The 22,913-nt window shown below is 40.1% G+C and overlaps 1 protein-coding gene across 1 annotated transcript in view; it reads left to right on the plus strand.

Annotated features, from left to right (window-relative positions):
• Positions 1–22,352, plus strand: part of SLC24A2 (solute carrier family 24 member 2) — a 235,674-nt gene extending 213,322 nt beyond the window's left edge. The window contains exons 8-11 of the mRNA XM_055302669.1: positions 1,312–1,443; positions 9,308–9,397; positions 16,793–16,959; positions 21,655–22,352. Coding sequence (XP_055158644.1) covers positions 1,312–1,443; positions 9,308–9,397; positions 16,793–16,959; positions 21,655–21,904 — 639 coding nt within the window. The 3' untranslated portion in view covers positions 21,905–22,352. The remainder of the gene's footprint in view (positions 1–1,311; positions 1,444–9,307; positions 9,398–16,792; positions 16,960–21,654) is intronic.
• Positions 22,353–22,913: the final 561 nt, after the last annotated feature.

A 22,913-nucleotide genomic window follows, 5' to 3' on the forward strand; every position in this document is an offset into this window, starting at 1 on the left:
TTACACCCAGCCTTCATCTGGTTGAGTCCTTTTCCCCTCTCTAGTTGGCCTAAGCCTGCCTGCCACACATCCCCTGCTCCTCCCAAGGAGAAGGGTGCTGGGGCAGGATGGGGGGGGGGGGGGGTCAGTGCTGCTGTTGGAAATAGTGCGCACTGCTGGAAGCAAGAGCCACAAGGGGTGGGCAGGAGCTTCATGAAGCCTATGAGGGTTATTTATATGGTCTCAAAGGGAAGCATCCATGAAAAAGTTCCTGATGATATTTTTAGATCTGATGCTTGATCCTCCTGCAGCACTTTCATTTTTACACAGGCAGGGAAGGGAGTGATTGATGCTGTCTGCAGTGCGGTTTTGAAGGCTTGGAGGGTCCATCTGACAGGCTAATGGTCAGACTGCCTGGCCTGTGGCCACCTCCTGTCTCTTCTAGATCTGGGACTTCAGAAGCTGCTGACTTCAGCAGGTGGCACATAAAACCCTAGCCGCTTGCTGCCAAGTCAGACATTCTGAAGTTTACCCCTGACTCTGAGGTCCTGAGGTCCTGTGCAGTTGACACTCATGGGTTCAGTCTCTTGCTCTACTCCCATACTCTGTTTCTCTGGGAATGGGACACAGGATTGTGGAATAAGCCTTTGACTGGAATGAAAATGGTTTAGAATTTAACAGATGATTGTATAGGTTAAAAGCTCACAACCATACAATAATCCATGCGTTTGACTATTCCAGGGCCAGGGAAGAGAGTTGAGTATTGTTACCGAATTGTTTCTATAGTTACTTTTATTTGCCCACTCAAAGTCAATGCTCTAAATATATATAAATTTATTTTTTAAAATAAAAGCATAGATATTTAAGTTTAAATTTTTTTTAATTAAAAAAAAATCCTCCCCAAGGATTCCCATAATGAATCCTATAGCTTTGTCTTCGAGGAGAAGGGAAGACACAGAGAAGGGGGGCATTGGGGTCTTTTGCTCTGTGGATATGGTTTCTCATAAAAAGTCCATGGATCATAGCTATCGCCCATTCCAGTTGGATGGTCATTTCATTTAAGTGAGAAGCTGAAGAGTGTTCAGGGAGAGAAAAGGAAGCCCCTGAGTTCTCATGGATGTGCAACATATTGTCTATCCCTGGGATTCAGACTGTGATACAAGGGGTTCTCTTACAAACCTAAAAATCATATGATGACGCTGATGGGATAACCCAAGAAAATTCCTGATGGAGTCCCAAGCCACCCTCCCTGGCTATATGCTCTTGCTCTTGTACATGGTCATCTTTTTCGTTTATTCCTTCATCTCTATTTTTCTACAACAGACCACAGAGACGGGTGAAGATGAGGAGGACCAGCCTCTCAGCCTGGCCTGGCCTTCAAACCCCCGCAAGCAAGTCACATTCCTAATTGTTTTCCCCATAGTGTTTCCTCTCTGGATTACCTTACCCGACGTCCGCAAACCTGTGAGTAATCATTGTTTAATCGACTCCTTGTGAAAAGCTCAGTGTATAATAATATGCACAGGCTGCTTCTCTTTGCCTTGAGAGGAAAAGCGGGGGTGACATATGTACATGTGTATGCTTATATATGTCTTAAATTTCTCTGGACAGGTACACAATTATAGTGATTGTTCAAGTTATCTGATCTATGTAACAAGCCACCTCAAAGCATAGTGGCATGGAAACAATAAACACTCCATTCTGTTTGCAGATCCTGTAGATCAGGAATTCAAATAGGGCACATTGAGGGTTGAGTGTCTCTGCTCCGCAACATCCAGGGCCTCTGCTGGGAAGACTGAATACTGGTGGGATGGACTCATCTGATGTTTTTAGGGGCAGAGATGATTCAAAGGCTGGGTTCAGCTGCGATGATCTGTGGGAGAGCCTAAATGTGGCTTCTCCATGTGACTTGGGCTCCCTCACAGCATGGTGGCCTCAAGATAGTCAGATACTGTAGATAAGAGGTCAGGGCTCTAAGAATGAGTGTCCCAGCAGCACAAGGCAGAAGGTCTTTGATGACCTAAACTCAGAAGTCACAGCAAGCCACTTCCACTATATTCTAGGGTCAAAACATTCATAAGTTTGTCCTGATTAAAGGAGAGGAGACAAAAAAATTATCCAGAATATGTCAGTGTCATATAAGGTATGACATCTTTGATGGAAACAGTGTCAAAGAATTGGCAACCATGTTTTAAAACCACCATTCAATTCAAAAAATAATGTAAAGAAATGTATTCATGTAGTGTAAATGCCTACTTGTCTGATCTTCTCAATCCTGTATTGCTATCATTACTATCATCGATATTCCTTTCTACCATTATTATGTACCAGGTGCATTGACCATAATACCATCTTATGAGCAGCAGAGTACAATCTAAGTATAGATCAAATCAAAAGAACATCTCTCCTAGTGTTGAACTGGGTTCTTGGGCCAGTGCCCCAAAGGGTAAGGGAACTAATGATGGTAAGTAGCTGTACGTTTTGGTATGGCCCTGCACACACATCTCATTCAACAAAGGTGTGCACCTACTGTACATCAGACTCTGCCCTATGTATTTCCAATAAGTCATATTGTGGAATCTCAGGAAACAGCTAGCATAGGAATATGTGTGTACACACCCACATTTTATATTTGCATTTCTTATATATAATGTTATATATTATTGGCATAAGTGGAAAGAAACTTACACCCAAAGAAGTTAACTAACTCATCCCTGATCACTTCCTCGTAGATGGAGCAAAGTTTCAGATCCAAGTCCAGGTGACCACATAACTTGGACTCCCACCCTATTTCATGATTCCAGAAAGTGGAAGTCCAAGAATATCATGTCTGAATGCATTTACAATAAGGCACTGTGGTAACATGCAGCAAAATTGAGCATAAGTCTTAAGAGCCCCATGGTGATCCCACTCTCAGTACTTGAAGAAAGCAGAAGAAAAATCCTGTCCCCACTGGCCTATAAATAATCCAGCTGGTGGAGAGCCATGTCTTGTCAGGTACAGGCCAGAAAAGGGACCCCCTCATGTAAGGACTCCCAACGTTAGAGGTTTCCAAATAGAGGGTGCATGTAACAGGTGTGACTTACTTAAAGCAGTATTTAAGTTTCTTTATTCACAACATAATTGCAGAACATCTGCTCTGTGCAAAGGCCTGGCTTCCTGGAAACCTCCAGTGAATGAGCTGGAATGTGTTGAGTTTCTTCACGGCTCACGTCACACTGACATTTCTGAGATGCGCGTGCTCACATGTGCTCTCTCTCACTCACACACACACTCTCTTTCTCTCTCTCTCTCCTTCCATTGTTCTGTTTAGATGAGTGCTTTTGCTCTGCCCCAAGGAGGAAATTCAGAGAGACAAACATGAGTTCCTAAATTCCTGTGCCTAGTTTAGTGTGGCCCCATATAGGGGGCTGATGGACTGCAAAGGGGTTTCAGCACACAGCCACTGGAGCAGTCAAGAAAAGTGTGCAGGAATGGGAGGAAGGTGCCAGTAACCAAGGCCTGGGCTCTCAGGTTGGGTTGGGCTCCTAGAGCAAGGGCTGGAAAAGTGCTGGTTGTCTCTGTGATCTGAGCTCAAAGGACAAGGACGCTGTTAGGGAAGATCAAAGCTCTGAACCAGCGACTCCGGGACAACACACAGGACTCCACCATAGCAGTAGTGAGCTGGATCACGACAGCTGTCCTGGCTTATGCTACAACCCCAAAGGATACAAGGCAAGAAGATGCAGCTGCACATGATGCTCTCCTTTGTAATACCATGGACTGGTCATTCACTGTGCACAAACCTTGAGAGCCAGCTTCTGGGCCTGGGTAGCCAAGAGCCATCCCTGGGATGAACTGGATTTTTTTTCTATTTCTTTGCATATACTATGTGCTGTCCCAAGCGAAAATGCAACTCTCAGAGCATTTGGTGGTTTTAAAATTTCCTTAGCATATATTTATTGAATACCTATTATATGCCAAGCATCAAGCTTATACCCGAAAAGACATGTGAAGACACAGAATTCACAATTCCTATCTTTAAGGGGCTCAAAACTTAGTAGTAGAAAAATTAAGGCATGTAACTATAGGACAAGACTGGCTAGCCATATCAGTAACAGTAGCTAGATTCAAACAAATGTCCTGACTCCATCAGTGTTCTCATTCTACCACATTGACTACAATGTTTTTCCCCCCACATAACTCATGAGCTGTGCAAACTTGAGAAAGTCACTTCTCAACTGTGAACCTCACTTTTCCTCCTCTCTGAAATACAGGGAGGGAAGATCTCTAGATTCCCTGCCAGCCATGACATCCTATGATTAAGGAAAGCATAAAGAGATAACCTTCATTGCAGCACTGCAAATTTAAGGGGACCGTACATCCCAGTTTGCCCAGGATAATCCCAGTTTAATCTCAAAACATCCTGGTTTGGAATATGAATTATATGGCCATCCTCTGCATATACAAAACGCCAAATGAAAAACCATGCCTGTGGATACAAAAGCCAATAAGTGGTTTGGTCTTGTATCTGTTATCATTTGCTGTGTGACACACCAGCCCAAAACTTAGCAGCTTAAAAAAGTAAACAATTTTTAAATCCAGAATTCTATGAATCTACCATTTGTTCTGGGCTCAGCTGGACAGCTCTGCTCACTTAGATGGCTGGGGTCTTGTTGGCATAGGATCATTCAGCTGGAAAAGCTCATCTCTGCACCACATGGTCTCTTACCTTACGTAGGCTAGTCAAAGCTGATTCACATGACAGCCATGTTCCAAAGGCAGCAAGAATGAAAGCTGCAGAGCCTCTTGAGATCCAGTCTGGAATCCCCCCATGCTGTCACTTTTACCATATCCTGTTGGTCAAAGAAAGGCATAAGCCCACCCCAGAGTCAAAGGACGGGAAAATAAACCCCACCTCTTGGTTATAAAGGGTTGTGGCTATTTTGACAGTCTCCATGCTCTGCCACAAGGGCCTTTTGAAAAAATATCAAGGGAGAGGAAAAAGAGGAGAAAATTATTAATTAATAAACACATGCTACTCCGGAGGGCCTGGCAACTCTCTGTCTCCCCAGTAGTTTTTGAATTACCCGTGGAGATGAACGTTCCAAACCTTGACAGTAATTACGAGGAAAACATGATTTTTTTAGTATCCATCCAGTTTCAGAGTAAACAGTACTCCCACTTGTTTTTATTTCCCCTTTATTTATATGCAAATTATATGACAGTGTTTGTGGGATTGTACACTGTTCCAGCTCAGATTAATTCACTTTTATAGTTTTCTTAAAATAATGGCTTCAGTTTAAACGCAAAAAAACAAAAATATAAACCTCAATGAGAAACATGTCTTTGATAAACACTGAAAATAATAAAGGAAATAGAGACCCCAAAAGTTATATTCTCTCCTGATCCAGGATGGAGTTTCTTACAAAACAGGAATACATCAAAACATGACCTTTTGAACTGGGAAGGTACCTAAGAAGTCAGCTCTGTTTTTGCCATTGATACCATTCATTGATTGGTTCACCAAATATTTATTGTGTCTGCTGTGTGCCAAGCATAGGCTTAGCAAAAACGAGTGATTGAGATCCAGAGAGGTTTAGTGATTTGTTCAAGCACACCCAGCAAGTAAGAGGCAAAGTCAAGACTCTCAGCCAGGTCTCTGCAGCCACTTCCATCTCTCTGAATGCCAGTTCCCTCAACTCTTAAAAAACAAAACAAGGATAACATCATCTAATAACAACCACCATTATTATCTGAGTACTTATTATGTGGCAGTCACGTGGCAGTCACTCTGGTAGACACTTCATGAACATGAAATCCTCAGAACAACTATATATCGTTATTTCCCCCCATTTTACAGATGAAAAAACTGAGGCTTAGAATATGAAATTATTTCTCTCAGATCACATCACTGGTAATTGGTGAGCAAGGATTTCAATACTGGTCCTATTAATCCGGAGAACACACTTTTAATATTAAATAGGATTGTTTGGTGGACTGTTGTTAGATATGCATGCCCCAGAACCTTGCACAGAATAGATGCTCAGTGAATATTTAGCCATTTAAATCAGTAAGGATACGGCCAATTTGTGCAATCAGCTAATGTCCAGAAATATTTCTCAAGCCAAGAAAGTATCCCACTGATGTACTAAAAGCTTCTAATGAGAACATTAGCTGTCAATTATACACGTAAACCATTACATTGGGAACAAAATGGCCGCCACATGGACGCAATTTGCTTTTTGCTAATTAGTATGAGGTTCATCCCAGCAGATGTTAGGATGAGCCACCGTTACTAACCAAAAATTGACATGTCAGACCTTGGCTTCAAGGGCTATTTTCTTCCTTCCAATGGACTGGTAACTAAATAATTGCACAAGTATCACTGGGCAGTGATGTCTGGAATGAGACCATAGAGTCCAAATAAGGGGAGTCATTCAGAAAAAAATGAAAGAAGAAGGAATTACCTGGGCTGTGAGATTGGAAAGGACAAGATAGTTTGACAGTTGGGAAACATTTAACTGAACTGCTGATGCATAAAGGGTTGATACTTCCCAATCAGGGACGATATGGGAGGTTGGGCGAGGCAGATGGCCATACAGCTGGAATGCTAGCCTCTACCTCCCCGATGCTCCTTATATTTTTCTGCCATTCAGAGCACAGGCTAGGATTATTATCATCATTATCATTATGTCTGTAAGCTGGACATACTTTGAGCATCATTGACCTTGTTTTTTTTTTTTTAAGAAAAAATTGGTATAACCTAAATATTAGGAAGGAATACCTGCTGGATAGTCCAACAGAGCTAGGTTTGAATTTCAGGTCTAGTTCAAGATCTGGGTACAGAGTAGGTACCTGGCCTTTACCTGCCCTTTATTTATGATGAAGACCTAGAAACTTACAAATAAAAACTATCTTTAATTTCTTTTCACTGAGTCCCTAATATAACACTAGGTATATATAGATGCCTATGAATTACTAATTGGCCTCTTGATCAAGAATCATAAGCATCATCAAAAGAGGTTTTCATTAGCATGTTAATGTGAACTCAGTTCCTTTACATCCTTACTCTGATTCCTTAGTTTCTACCTTTTGACTAGGAATGTTCCATGGGTCAGGGATGATATTTTTCAGATGAGAAATATCTCCAAATAATTTGATTCTAACTCATCACACTACATCAATGTGCAGATATGCAAAGGTATAACAAAATAATTACATATTTAATAAATGATCCAACCTGTAAAATGAGCAATCTATGAAATGAAGACTCTCCCAAGATCTCCAGTACATATGACATACCATAAAGTATGGAGATGGTACTCCATTCCCTCACAGGATGCTCAGAATCAAGCTCACAACCTGATTGCTGTTCCAATCACATGCATGGCCCCATACAAGAAAGGCCTTTTCCTTCCCTGTCACACAGCCTGGCCATATGAGAGGAAACTCTTACTTAGGATCCTGAAACAGTGACGTGTGACCAGAAGAAAAGAATGGGAACTCCATTCAGCTAAATGCCATGTCTGGAAAAACTTGCACTGTCAATTTTAAGGCTTGGGGAATCTGCTCTCTAAAATCCAGCTAAAGCCTCAGCTCTAAAGGAATTCACTCTCAGAAATAAATGTCTCAACGTCCACTTTGAAAAATGGATTACTTTTTTTTTTCCCATAACCCACTAACGTGCTCAGGCCCCCAGTAGGGGCCTGAGTCTTTAGCCAAAATATTTTCCTCCCACTCCCTGGGGTCTGATGTCTCTCTCAATGTAAGCAAGCACACAGGTCTTGCAGATACTACAGCTAACAAATAGCGCAAAAAAAGTCAGCACTCATTAAGCAAAAGAAATTGTTATTGTGAAATTTAATGGAATGGCATAAGTGATAATAAAAACATATTGAAAATTCAAAATTAGTAAAGAGAACATAAGCCTGGTTTGGGATGATAGAGACTGTGTTCATTATTATTATATATATTCATTATATATATAATATATCTATAATAATATATATTTATTATATTAGCATTAATCAGTAGATCGCCATTGGCAATCAGTATGTCAGATATATTCACATATTCTTCATGAAGCTCTCAAAAGCCATGACAGAAAGTGTTCTGTGTGGCTGCGCAAGGTCTGCTCTTTAGACAATTGAAATAGCTTTCATCCAAGTCAACTCCAGAATTCACTTCCCTGGACAAAATTGGATGGCATTATTAAAGCAAAAAATGAGATTGTTTCTCATACTGGAAAGGTTTCAAATAAAAAGTGTTCGGTTGGCAGTAATAGGTGAGAGGGTGAGGGCATTCTGCTACCCGAGTATGTTTTAAAGGACCCCAATTTTGAAAAAAAAAAGCTATCAACAAAAGACCACCACAATCCAGTGTAAGCCTGGATCTCTCTGTAGTGGGGTCAGGTAAAAAACACTGCATTTTGAGTATCTGATTTTGGCTAACATTTGAAAGAAACTAAAAGTGTCCACACTGAGCGCTGAGCAATTTATAGAATTGGTGAATCACTATGCTGTATTGTACACAATATAACATTGTATGTTCATTATAATTGAACTTAAAAATAAAAATAAAAAGTGTTCAGACTCCAAGTCTGCAATTGCACAAAGACCAGTGCTCAAAGCAGAAATGGACATAATACAGTCAGGGGTGGGGAACAGGAGAAAAAAACCATCCCAAGATCATCTACTCTACCTCCTGTGTGAAGAGCAACACATTGGACCTCTGTCTATACTCTATAAGGGTGGTTCAAATATGTCCTAGAGGGTGGCTGTCATCAGGAATCTATAGAAACTATGGTGATGACTTCTGTGTGGCTTTTCCCAGTAATTCGTGGTACTATAAGATGAACCTGTTTTGCAACCTATTGATCCTTCTTGTTAAAAGCAATTAATCATATAGTTTTTCTGGCTAATGGACTGATAGGATACATGGGGTGAAGCAATAGAAACTGATTCTGATGAACTTGAGCAGAAGGGAACAGAAGAGGGAGGAAGGCTATGAGGTGGTCAAGAGATTGAGGGCAAGGCTGAGAAACCAGGCCATGGGAAGGGCAAGGGGCAGGGGGCATCTGAGCAGCCAGCAGCAGAAACAGACATTCTCTTCAAGAGACTTCCATCTCAGGAACTTGCTTGGTGATGATATAGCTCCAACCAACATTCCCAAGAGTGAGTCTTCCTGTTCCAGCTTGACTGGAATTAGGCAGGGCCTTCTGATTGCTGAGCCTATGAAGATGGAAGGCAATGGAGAAGTAGCGGCAATAGTGGATTTAGCTTTGGTCTGTCAGATCCACCTCACTGGACAGCACTGACACTCTCCCCTCTTTCTGGTTCTCTTTCAGTCATCAAGGAAGTTTTTTCCCATCACGTTCTTTGGCTCCATCACGTGGATCGCTGTATTCTCTTACTTGATGGTCTGGTGGGCACACCAGGTAAGACCTCCATAGGAAGGCCCATTTGCCTGGTTCTTCTCATAGTTGCCAAAGGGCTAATCAATGTGTTTGCTTTTGAAAAGTGTCAGAGGATATTTACCCCAAAGATACAAATGTAATGAAACAATAGGACACCTGCACCCCAGTGTTCATAGCATGTCCACAATAGCCAAACTGTGGAAGGAGCCATGATGTCCTTTGGCAGATGAATGGATAAAGAAGATATGGTAATATATACAATGGAATATTACTCAGCCATCAGGAAGGATGAATACATACCATTTACATCAACACGGATAGAACTGGAGGGTATTGAAATGCCTGGGTGGCTCAGCAGTTGAGCATCTGCCTTTGGCTTGGGGTGTGATCCCAGGATCCTGGGATCGAGTCCCAAATCAGGCTTCCTGCATGGAGCCTGCTTCTCTCTCTGCCCCTCTTTCTCTCTGTCTCTCATGAATAAATAAATAAAATCTTTAAAAAAAAACTGGAGGGTATTACACTGAGTGAAATAAGTCAATTGGAGAAAGACAATTATTACATTATTTCACTCGTATGTGGAATATAAGAAATAGTGAAAGGGACTATAAGGGAAAGGAGGGAAACTAAATGGGGAAAAAGTAGAAAGGAAGACAAACCATGAGAGACTCCTAACTCTGGGAAACTAAGAAGGGGTTGCAGAAGGGGAGGTAAGTAAGAGGATGGGGTAACTGGGTGATGGACAATAAGAAGGGCTCATAATGAGATGAGCACTGGGCGTTACACTATATGTTGGCAAACTGAATATAAATAAGATATTTTTTAAAAGGAAAAAAAAAGAAAAGTGTCAGAATAGTATTGTGTCCAACAAGACAGGTTACATACTCCAGGACTAAAGGATTTAAGCCCACTTCACTTCCCCATGCCTCCTGGTCTCCTCCTATAGTGGGGAGTCAAATCAGCACAACCCTGAACATCCGTGTGGAGGAGGTCCCCTCAACTCTTCTTGCCTTCTGTAGCCTGAATCTAGGCCTACCCAGGTCTAAGAGGAATGGCAAGGTTTTACCTGATTCCATGACACTTACTTCCTCTTGGCAGCCGCTCACCTCATGCTCTCACCAGCTTTTCAGATTGGCTCTAGGAAGAGAACTGGAGACAAAAGAGTCTCTTATTTGAACCTCAGTTTTCTATCATGATGATGTATTTTGCTTTTCCCACTTTTAACTCAGTACTAGTCGTAGTGCGCATCACGAAACTAAATTCTCAGGAATTGTTTGCTGTAACACATGAATGAAAGAATGAAATGCCAACATTTCACATTCTCAGAGATAATACTGGTAACTTACTGATTGAATGGGTACCAGATGCTGGACAATTCATATCACTTTGTCCTCCTGATCTTGACAGTCACTCTGTTCATAGGCACAAATCCCATGAAGGGGGTACTATTATTATCCACAGATAGAGGAGTTATGCTTAGAGCTGATAATAAAAATCCTCAGGATCATATAGGTTTAAGTAACAGAACTGAGATTGTAACCCAGAGCTCTGAAACTCCAGAACCTATGCTTTTATCCTCTATTATAAGCTGCACAAATTTCAAACTTCCCACTTGTATTCTTTGTTTAACATAGTCTTAAAATATATATCATATACATCTGATAAAGCACTTGTATCCAGGATATATTTTTTAAATTCTTAAAATTCAATGATGGAAAGGCAAGGGGCACCAGATGGCTCAGTTGGTAGAGCATGTGACTCTTGATCTCAGGGTCATAAGTTCAAGCCCCATGTTGGGTGTGGAGCCTGCTCAAAAAACAAACCAAAAAACAAAACAAAACAAATCAAAAAAACTCACACACAAAACAATAAAAAGGCAAGCATCTACAGGCATCCTAATGTTTAAGATGGACAAAAGATTTGAATATATATTTTACCAAAGAAGATGTGAAAATAGATAATACACAAGAAAATATGCTCAACATCTCATTCATTAGAGAAATGCAAATCAGCACCACAGTGAGATACCACTTCCCTCTCACTTAGGATGAATATAATAAAAAAGACAATAACAAATGTTGTAGAGGATGTATAGAAATCGGAACCTTTATATATTAGTGGCAAGAATGTTAAATAATGCAGCCTCTTTAGAAAACAGTTTGGCAGTCCACAAAATGTTAAGCATAGAGTCACTATATGATACAGTGATTCCACTACCTGTATACGCAGGAGAAATGAAAACATCCATACAAAAATTTATACACACATGTTCGCAGAAGCATTACTCATTATTGCCAAATGATGGAAACCACCCAAATGCCCATCAACTAATGAAACCATATACAAAATGTGGCCTGTCCACACAGTAGAATACTCTCCCACAATAAAAAGGAACAAAGTACTAGTACACGCTACATGTGAATGAACGTTAAAATATGCTAAATGAAAAAGATAGTCAAAAAGACCCCACGTTATATGACTTTAATTATAGGAAATGTGAAAAATTGGCAAATCTATAGAGACAAAGTACTTAATAGTTGCCTAGGGTTGGGGAGGTTGAAGGGAATGATGAGTGACTGCTAATAGGTATGGGGTTTCTTCCTGGGATAATGAAAAAGCTATAAATTTAAATTATGGTGATGGCTCTACAAGTCTATAAATATACTAAAATATTGAATTATATACACTTTAAATAGGTTAGTTTTATGATATATGAATTATATCTCAATAGAGTTGTTTAAAAATAAACACAAGGGGAGCCTGGGTGGCTCAGTGTGTTAAGCGTCCAACTCTTGATTTTGGCTCAGGTCATGATCTCAAGGTCATAAGATCAAGCCCCACATCAGGCTCTGCACATCAGGTGTGGAACCTGCTTGAGATTCTCTTTCTCCCTCTCCCTCTGCTTCTCCCCTCCTTCTCCCCCCCCCCGCCACAGCTTGCAGTTGTGCTCTCTCTCTAGACAAATAAACACAAGATACTACTTCACAACCACTAGCATGCCTATATTCAAAAAGGCAGATATGCGTTGATGAGGATGTGGAGAAGCAGGACTACAAACATTTATCAAAACTCACAGAACTATACACTTTTTAGAGGGTGAGTTTTACTGGATGTAAAATTATACTTTGCTGTATGTATGTAAATTACACCTTAATTTTTTAAAAAAAAAGAACATATACCATCATTGAAAAAATCCACTGGAAATGTCAGTCTATATACCCAGTATTATTCCTTCAAGATACTGCATATTATTCCTATCCTAGTTATTTTTTAAGGATTTTATTTGTTTATTCATGAGAGACACAGAGAGAGGCAGAGACATAGGCAGAGGGAGAAGCAGGATCCCCGCAGGGAGCCCAATGTGGACCCAATCCCAGGACCCTGGGATCACGACCTGAGCCAAAGGCAGATGCTCAACCACTGAACCACCCAAGCATCCCTATCCTAGTTGTTTTATGACATTTGACTTCAGATTATTCTTCCTGGATGTTTCCAAAAAATTGTTGACCCTGAAGAAACTCTGCTTGCCCCAAAGTCACAATTTTTCCACGTTCACTGAAAGTCATTTGCCACCAATATACCCAGATATTATTACAGTGGGTAAGCTGCTCCTCAGCCTCCAAATTTCCATGCTAGAACTATTTGCTATTCATAACATGTAATGGGTTTTTAAAAAATAATTATCTTTATTCTTAAAAAATAATAGTTATTATTCTTTCCTGTCCTGATAAAGAAAAAAGTGGTGTTTTTTTTTCTCACTTGTTTTCTGGATATTCCTCTTTAGCCATTCTAGAAAACATCATCCTATTGGCTTCCATCTTTGTTGTCCTTTTTAATGATTATCTTGATTCCATACTCTTGCTTCCTTTTCATTTTCTTGTAGAAAAAATGCAAACATAACGCCAAGAACAATAATAATTACCAAAAGGCCCAGGAATATAAAGTGCATAAAGAGAAACCTTACTTTCTAGTAAAGCATAAGAAGTTTCTCTTTCTTTTCTCCTCTAGAAATGCTCTTCTAAGACATCCAGACATCTGATCAAAATAGCAGATTCTGTTCTAAGAAGTCTAGCTCTAATTCTGTTGTTTGTACTTTTGAGCTATAAAGGCCAGAAAGATAACAAATGCACCATTTAGTGTTCAACAATTTTATTATCCACAGTCTTACCAACAATAAATGCTATTTAATACCATTATTTAGCTACTGTTTGGCCAAAATTAAATGCCCTTTACATAAAATGCTTTATGCATATTTTCCCTTAGCTTTTGTTACTTTCTATTGTATTTGCATCATGAAATTAGTAAATGTCTTGGGTTATCAGAACATTAGGTTAAAATCTATCCTGCATCTAATATGAGAAGTTAGTTCCAAGAGTCAAATACGACCTTGTGTCTCATTTTGCCAATATGACATTTTTGCAGTTCCTCCTTAAATCAAGGCAATGACCTGCATCACACAATATTCAGAGCAGCACTGAATTTGGATTCTGAGTGGCCCCATCATCTACTTCAATCAGAAAACAGGAATTCCATCCAAGAAACATCTGATGTCCTTTCTACCCCTAACTTCTCTGATGCTAGCAATTTGATCAGTGCTATCCCATCCATGCACCTGTTATCTTGCCTCTAACTCTCCAAAAGCCAAATTCAATGAAATTTTCTTAAAATGAGCTTATTAAGACTAGTTCTCAATCAGTGAAAATGTTTCTAGGAGCCACATAGATTCATCAGAAGTTTGATGTACAATAAAAAATCTTCATTATTTTCATGATTTCCTGCATTGACTGATAACTGATGCCTATTAAATAACTGATGCCTATTAAACCCACTTCAGTCTCTGCTTCCAGAGCCCAGCAGCTAGTCTGATAAGTTGGAGAGGGAAAGGGGTAGTGTCTGAGTTAGCATAGCTGGTATTTATTGAGTATTTATACCTGACACCGTGTTCTTTGCTCTGTCTGCATCATCATATATAATCATCAGAACAGGGTGGACATTATTATCCCCATTCTACAAATGATTAAAACCAAGGCTCAAGAAAGTTGACTACCATGTACTGTGAGTGGCAGGCTAAGATTGGCACCCAATTTTCCCTTTATCTGAGCCATCACTCTTAGCCACACCATCGTAATACTCCTCTTCAGTTTTTCTTTTTTTTTCTGTCTATAGAGCCATTCAAACTCCAAATAGAAGTGTTGTTTTAAAATAGCCACTGCTTTAGAACTCCCTTGAAGAATCATCCTATTTATGGGGGATGACAATCATTCAGTCAGCATCTTCAGTCTTTGAAAATGCTTCATTCCAAATCTAACAAAAAAAAAAAAAATAGGTCATCAAGGAGACTTGGGCACTCCTGTGTTGAGCACTTATTTAATTTTTTCTAAGAGAATCAGTGGAAAACATGCTAGTAAAATCACCTAAGTATATAGATTGACTAATCTATTCAGCAAATAGATATTGAGAGTCTATTAAACACGAGGCGAGGGACGCCTGGGTGGCTCAGTGGTTGGGCATCTGCCTTCAGCTCAGGGCATGATCCAGGTCCAGGAATCAAGTCCCGCATCAGGCTCCCTATGGGGAGCCTGCTTCTCCCTCTATCTCTCTGCCTCCCTCTGTATGTCTCTCATGAATAAGCAAAAAAATAAAAATCTTTAAAAAAAAACCAGACAATATTCTGTATATTAAGGAGACCAAGCAGTGATCAAGCAGTGATTCTGCTTGCATGGACTTCCTTTTGGATGGGGAACAAAGAATCTTTGCTCCATGAGGATAAGATAAACTACTTTAGCTAACCAGGCTCTAGAGCAGACATGACCATCCAAACAAAAAATAGCTCCCAGCTATGGTTTTAAGTTAGTGGAAACCATGCTATTACTGATAAATCACAAAAGTTATTTAGAAATGAGCTTGTTCTATTCCCTAAAAACTCTTATTCTTACATGCTACTCTGGCCCTTTGAATTTTTTTTCCAAAAATGTTGAGTGTTATTGAGTAGGCTGTTGAAAACCAAATTGGGAGCATCATCTTAAAAGTTTTCAGAACTGCAGTTGACCAACTCCAGGAAATACATAAAGTTTTTAAAAGTCCCAAGAAGACTCTTTAAAAAGTTGCTCAAGAGAATAGAGGAGCCTCCATCTGAGGCTAGACCAACTGTCCAAAATAGACTTTATCAGTGTTAAAAGGCAATGACTGAAATAAAACATAATAATGGTCCCCCATTGCTTTTCAGTAACCTTGTACTATTTGCAAAGGGCTTTTCCACAAATGTTCTTTTTTGCTCCTCCCAATCACTTGTAAGATAGGTATTATCATTCCCCCTTTAAGGATAAGAAAGCAAGGATCAAAGACGTTACATAACTGGTTAACTTAACAATAGGTCAAATTCTTTTTTTTTTAAAGATTTTATGTATTTATTCATGAGAGAGAGAGAGAGAGAGAGGCAGAGACACAGGCAGAGAGAGAGGCAGGTTCCATGCAGGGAGCCTGATGTGGGACTTGATCCTGGGACTCCAGTATCATGCCCTAGGCCAAAGGCAGGCACTCAACCACTGAGCCACCCAGGCAAACAATAGGTCAAATTCTTAATAAATGCCAGAGCCAGCCTTGGACTTGTGATTTCCTAACTGATGGCTTCTCCGTAACTGCCTTGCTGATTTACAGTCATATATTACCAAATCCCAAAACACCCCAAATCAAGTTTCCTATGGAATGGTAGTCTAGAAGTGTTCAAGAGGGCTACAGACACTAGGAGATGTCTGAGAAAAAATGGGAACACTGGGTGTTAGTCCTTAACCTTCAGTTGTTAATCCAAAGGCAAATGTGCTACAGGATTTAGTACCATTGCCAGGCACTGGCCTCTGGAGCCAATGGCCAGTTGACTTTTAGAACTCCCTTCTGCCTCCTGTCTCAGTCTTACCAGACATCATATAGAGACTGCATTCAAGCCCTCTATAGCTCTTTCATGATATTATCTGTTTAATTCTCATGTGAATAGTCCTGATCTTTTGGGTCTGAATATGATTAACGTAGGAACTCCTCTATGGCAGTGATTGTGGCTTACTCTTTATCACCTCACCCCTCCACATACTGCAGATAGGAACTCATTAAGAGGGAGTACCAAGTGGTACATGGTACATTTGGGTGGTACATTTGGTTAAGCATCTGACTCTTGGTTTTGGCTCAGGTCATGGTCTCAGGGCCCTGATCTCAGGGTCATGAGATCGAGCCCCATGTTGGGCCCCATGCTCAACAGAGAGTCAGCTTGTGAGTCTCTCTCCCACTCCCTGCCCCTTCTGCTTTTGCATGCTCTCTCTCTCTCTCAAATAGATAAATATTTTTTTAAAGGAGTTGCATGGTAATGTTTGTAGGTTTGTTGGTTTTGTGACTACAAACACTCATGTGTGTACCTGTTACTACTTTTAGGTTGGAGAGACGATTGGCATTAGTGAAGAGATTATGGGTCTGACCATCTTGGCTGCTGGGACCTCCATCCCTGATCTTATCACCAGTGTCATAGTGGCCCGGAAGGGACTTGGGGACATGGCTGTGTCCAGCTCTGTTGGAAGCAACATCTTTGACATCACTGTAGGGTGAGTAGAAACAGTCTTGTGAAGGTGCACACACCAGCTCTAATACTGTCTTTGTCTTCTGAGAAGCTGTGAAGACATGACCAGGATCTCTGAGCTCAAAATTAACCAATAGCAATAGAAAGTAAACACAGGAAGTACTATTCAATTTAATGAACTCCATTTTTCATTTTCAGAGAACTTAATGAAGAATAAGTTATTCCCAGTTAGGCAGAAACAACATGCCTGCATATGGAGTGGATATTGTAGGAAATACTTTAAGAATTTTGCTTATATAATGGCATTGGCTAGAAGTTAAGAATATTTAGTATTCAGGTATGATGGAGATGCTGTAGACTTTTACTGTATTTTTTCCATATTCTTATTCTAATTAAAGTCCCTACCAGCCTTGGGTGAGATTTTGGATCATAAAACAGATTGGAACAAACATAGGCCCAGCAAAAATATCCCATCTCCTTCCTTGGAAATTGCTGGCAGGTTTGGCATTATCATGTATGTATGCTGGTAAAGATATTCTAGGTTTTTTGAAAGCCAGAAGATAAGATCTATTCTTACAATTGAGCAAACTGGAGTTCTCAATATGAATAATCTCTAAAGTGGATCAGACTGGGGTGGGATGCTATTCTGTCATTTCATTTAACGTGTCAGAAGTAAAAGTAGTCTGCTAAATAACCCTGAATGAGAACCCCTGAGAAAGTAAGACATGGGATGTTATGCTTTATGTTCCCAGAGCTGAGCTCTTGACACTTAAATTTAGAAACTAAGATGGATCTACTTTCTCATTGAACATCTTGAATATTATTCTCTCTTGTACCTTGGTGTTACCTATGTTTCTTCATTCAGTGTCTCCTTTGTGTATTAGATGTACATTTTTATCCATTTAGGCCATACAGTAATCCTATGGCTTAAGTATTTTTTTTTTAAGATTTTATTTATTTATTCATGAGAGACACACAAAAAGAGGCAGAGATATAAGCAAAGGGAGAAACAGGCTCCGCACAGGAAGCCTGATGTGGGACTCAATCCCAGAACCCTGGGATCATGACCTGAGCCAAAGGCAGACACTCAACCACTGAGCCACCCAGGTGCCCCATGACTAAGTATTATGATCCCCATTTTTCAGATAAGGAAACTGAAGGGCACAGAGTTCACAAAACTAGTAAGAGATGGCTGGGATTTGGACAGAGTCTGTGCTTTCCACGACAACAGCCTCCACACAAACCCTGCCCTGAGCTCCCACCATCTTAACCACCTTTGAATTCTAAAGATTCCCTCTCCAGCCATATTTCCTTCCTTCTCAGGCCCCTCTCACTCAGGATTCCTCCCTGCTTGTCTTTCTGGAAAATTCCCAATTTACCCTCCCAATGTCAAATCCCAGCTTCCCTGATTCCCTTGGGCCTGACTAGGGGTTCTTGCTCCTGTAGACTCTCTGCAGATGGTGTTCTTGTCATGGTCATGTTTATCAGTCTGCCCACTAGACTGTAAACTACTCAAGAGCAACAGCTCCCCGAAGCCTAAAACAATGCCTAATGCATGGTGGCACCTTGACAAATGTTTGTAGACTGAATGAATGCCTTAAAAGATGCCTGTTTCAAAGGAAGGGTATCTCTAGTAGAAACTGTTTACTCAGTTGCACTGCTTACACATTTAGAGTAGTTTTCTTGGTCAGTCTCTTGTAAAAAAAGGAAAACAAAATGTGCTATGGTATAAAGAGAGAAAATCCTACAAGTTGGGAAGAATTATAAAACCTCTTTGTCAAAAAAAAAGACCTCTTTGTCCTGTTTTTTAAAAATAAATATCCTAGGGAATTACAAGATGCTATTTCGTTCACTGTTCTTAAATTGCATATATAGGAACAGGTTAAATGAAAGTTTAAAGAAAAATAACCCCTAACCCTACCACCCAAAAGCAACATTTAATTTTTGTATGTTGTCTTCCAAATATCTTTCGGAGGTCTTTTGTTTTTCCACTTTAAAGCCATTTATGTGTGGCACAAAATAGGCATCTATTAGTAAAGTAGTAAATCAACTATTTTTCTAAGTTCCTTTATAACTCTCATAATTAACATTTTATCACTTCAAAATATTTCATCCCATTGCTTTTCAGTGTAGCCATTATTTTTTATATTTTTCCAATTTTCTGCTATTATGGGGGTTTCGATGAAGACCTTAATGCAGAAAACCTCCACTTTTAATTATTTTTTTAGGGTAAATTCCTTCAAGAAATGTTAATGAATTAGAAGCTATAAGCATTTTAATGGCTACTGGTGTATATTTTTCGAAAAGGTCTTTCTCAAGAGTTTATGCCAATTAACGAACTTGTTAGCAATATATTGAGTATAAAAGATATTTCATTGTCTCGCTGGCATTCTCTTTTTGTTGGTAATATTAATACATACTCAGGTAAAAGATTTAGAAAATACATATAAAGCATAAATAAAAATTAATGATAATCCACCGTCCTGTTTTAGTTCATATATAGTTTACATTATTGAAATTACATTGCTATTTTTACATGTACCCTTCATTTTAACTATAGAATTATATCATGAGTATTTTATTTATTTATTATTAAGCTTATGATTTTTTTTTCTTTTTTTTTTTTTCTTTTTATAAATTAATTTTTATTGGTGTTCAATTTACCAACATACAGAATAACACCCAGTGCTCATCCCGTCAAGTGTACCCCTCAGTGCCCGTCACCCATTCACCCCCACCCCCCAAAGCTTATGATTTTTAATGGCTACATAACATTACCTCAACTTCAAAGTTTGCTACTTAACTAGCTTTTTATTATTAGAGATTAAGGTATCCCCAATTTTTCACTACTCAAAGTAACACTGAAATGATCATTTTTCTGAATAAAGTTACATTTGCAAGTATTATATGTATATATATATAAATATATATTTTATATATATATTATATATATCAATTATTTATTTATTTTAGAGAGAGAGCAAGTGAGCATGAGCAGGGAAGGGGCGGGGTGGGGGAGAATTCCCAGCAGACTCCACACACAGAGCAGAGCCCAACTTGAGGATCCATCTCATGATCCCAAGATCATAACCCCAGTTGAAATCAAGAGCTGGATGCTTATTCAGCTATGCCACCCAGACACCCCAACATTTCAAATACTTCTTATGCTTGATCCCTGAAAAATAGAATTGATAAATCAAAAGGCACCAAAAAAAAAGTAATTTTTCCTACAAAGAGTTTTTCCTTATTTGTAGTGCCATCCAGCACAACTTCATATAGCAAACTTCATATAGCACAACTTCATACCTGTATTGGTTACCAAGCAGTTGCATCAATCACTTCAGTTTGGCACAGGTCAAATACGTAACCAGATGGGGCCTGCATGTGCCAGGTCCTGGATATTCAAAGATGTAGAACTCAGGAGCTCTTCCTTCACATGCTCCCTCTGGCAGAGGAGACCAGCTATGTAAACTCACTACCCCTTTCACCTCATTATTTCTCTCAAGCTATTTGCTTTTCTTTGGAGAGCTTTGTGCTTCAAAAGAGCACCTCTTCTTCCCCACCCCTGAGGTCAGGCCAAAACTGAATCTCCCCTAGCCAAAGGCTAAGACTCTGCAGAAGCCGCATCCAGCTGGGTGGCTGGGTCTATGTTTCCCCAGCCAATGTTCCATCATTAGGCTCGATGGGTAGGACAGCGTCTCACCCAGCCCCTTGGAGGTCCATGGGCCATGTGAGTCATGTGTTTCCAGCTGCTCAGAGTCCTAACTCACCCCAGGATGCAGCTAACGGTTAGCTTTTCTGATATCTTCCATTGTCGCCACTCTGGATAGAAAACAAAAGATGTTACCAAATTTTTAAAAAGTCAAATGCAAAGGGAGGGGACAGGTATAAAAATACATAGTAAAGTTTTTTAAATCACATTACAAATGTAAGACCCTGTCTTCCTCAAATTTTTCAGGAAGCCCAATTTTTAGTCAAAAGATTATCCCATCTTTTCCAAAATAAATATCAGACAGCTATATGGTACCAGGTATCATTTATCATCTCTGGCCAGTAGATTGTACATTAAATTATGGCTATTCTCCATCTCCATTCCTAAAAATAATGTCGCCATTTTCACCACTGATTTCTATGCCTTTTCTCCATTTGCTCCTTCTCCTGCCCTGAACAAATCGTCCAGTTCACCTTTTTAGGGCTGGGTGCCACATTTGAATTCAACTTGGAAAGCACACAATAATTTCAAATCACATTCAGAAATCACCCCACAATGATCATAGCAGTCTTTTTAGGAACCAGGGTGGCTCAGTTGGATAAGCGTCTGACTCTTGGTTTCGGCTCAGGTCACGATCTCAGGGTCATTGGATCAAGCCCAGCAGTGGGCTCCATGCTCACTGCATAGTCTGCTTAAGACTCTCTCTCCCTCTCTTTCTCTCTCTCTCTCAAATAAATAAATGAATGAACTCAAATCACTTGCAGTGGTCCCAGCTTTGATCTTACTCAACCATAGAACAAATTCTCTCTTTTCCCTAATTGAGTCAGGAAATAGATAAAAGTTTTTGAAGTTCACCTGACTCCCTTTTGTGATTTCCTGAGCCGACCACGCATGAGTCGTAACAAACTTAACCAGACACCCTCCTCAGATTATAGATTCCAAGAAGCTGATGCTATGCCATATGCCTCCTCCAACATGTCTGACTGCTCCCCCATCTATCCTTCACAGGCTCCCACTGCCCTGGCTCCTATACACCATCATTCACAGATTCCAACCAGTGGCTGTCAGCAGCAATGGCCTCTTCTGTGCCATCGTCCTCCTCTTCATCATGCTGCTCTTCGTCATCCTCTCCATTGCCCTCTGCAAATGGCGGATGAACAAAGTGCTGGGCTTCATCATGTTCGGCCTCTACTTTGTGTTCCTGGTGGTCAGTGTCCTCCTAGAAGACAGAATTCTTGTGTGCCCTGTCTCCATCTAATAGGAAAAGCCATATCTTGAACTAACAGCATGGATGGTCCCTCCCCGCCCTGGGTTCTAGGCTCCTTGACCTCTCCAAAAGAGGCTGCTGACACACAGCCATGGACATTTCAAAGTGTCCCTCCTTGGCGGATTTGAGGATGGATGGATTTGCACTGGGCCCACTCATTTCACAAGCTGCTGCCAACCTTGCCTACTGAAACAGCTTCATGCAAGAGACCACGCAAGAGCCGTTCATTTGGGGCTTCTGTCCATTCACCACTGACAGGTACTCCTCGCTGGTCGGAGGTACATTCATTGTAATGATGCAAACAATGACAAAGGCTCTCTCTATATATACATACAAAATATACAAATTATAAATAGATGCACATGAACACACCCCTGCCTGTTCCTGTACTATACCTCTCCTTTCATATCTATAGAGTAATACATACCTGTATACAAAAACAAAGAAAAATTTTATATATATATATAAAATCAACACACACACATATATATATAAATACAAATGCATCTTTTCAGGGATAGCTCTAGTATATTTATAGCACCTATTTGAAGAGGGGCATCACCTCCAGTCTGAGCTTTAACTCTTAAGTGCAAGAGGTAAACTAATAGAATCATTGCTGTGACCTTCAGCCTACTTTGGACTTATCAGGATCCTGCCTGGTAAGGTGGTTATTTTAGAGAGATATGTTTCAGGAGGGAGGGCTTGGTGGAGAGGGTCTGTAAGGACTCTGAGCTGAGACCTCCAAAACATTCCCACCAGCCAAACAGTGAAGACTATCTGCCCATCCCCACCAGGGCACACTGGCCAAAACCCATGCAGTTACTTGGAACAGACAGAGGTAAAACCCAGACTGTGTGGATATTGCTTTGAGGGCAGGAGAGAGGTGACCAGGGTTTGGGTTTTTTGAAGTTTTTTTATATATTGCCCCAGCATGCAAGTAGAAAAATATAACTGCACACCAGATTAGTGCTCTTCTAGGACAATGAGACTATATAAACTG

Source organism: Nyctereutes procyonoides, unplaced genomic scaffold, assembly GCF_905146905.1.
Source record: "Nyctereutes procyonoides isolate TBG_1078 unplaced genomic scaffold, NYPRO_anot_genome, whole genome shotgun sequence".
Lineage (NCBI taxonomy): Eukaryota > Metazoa > Chordata > Mammalia > Carnivora > Canidae > Nyctereutes > Nyctereutes procyonoides.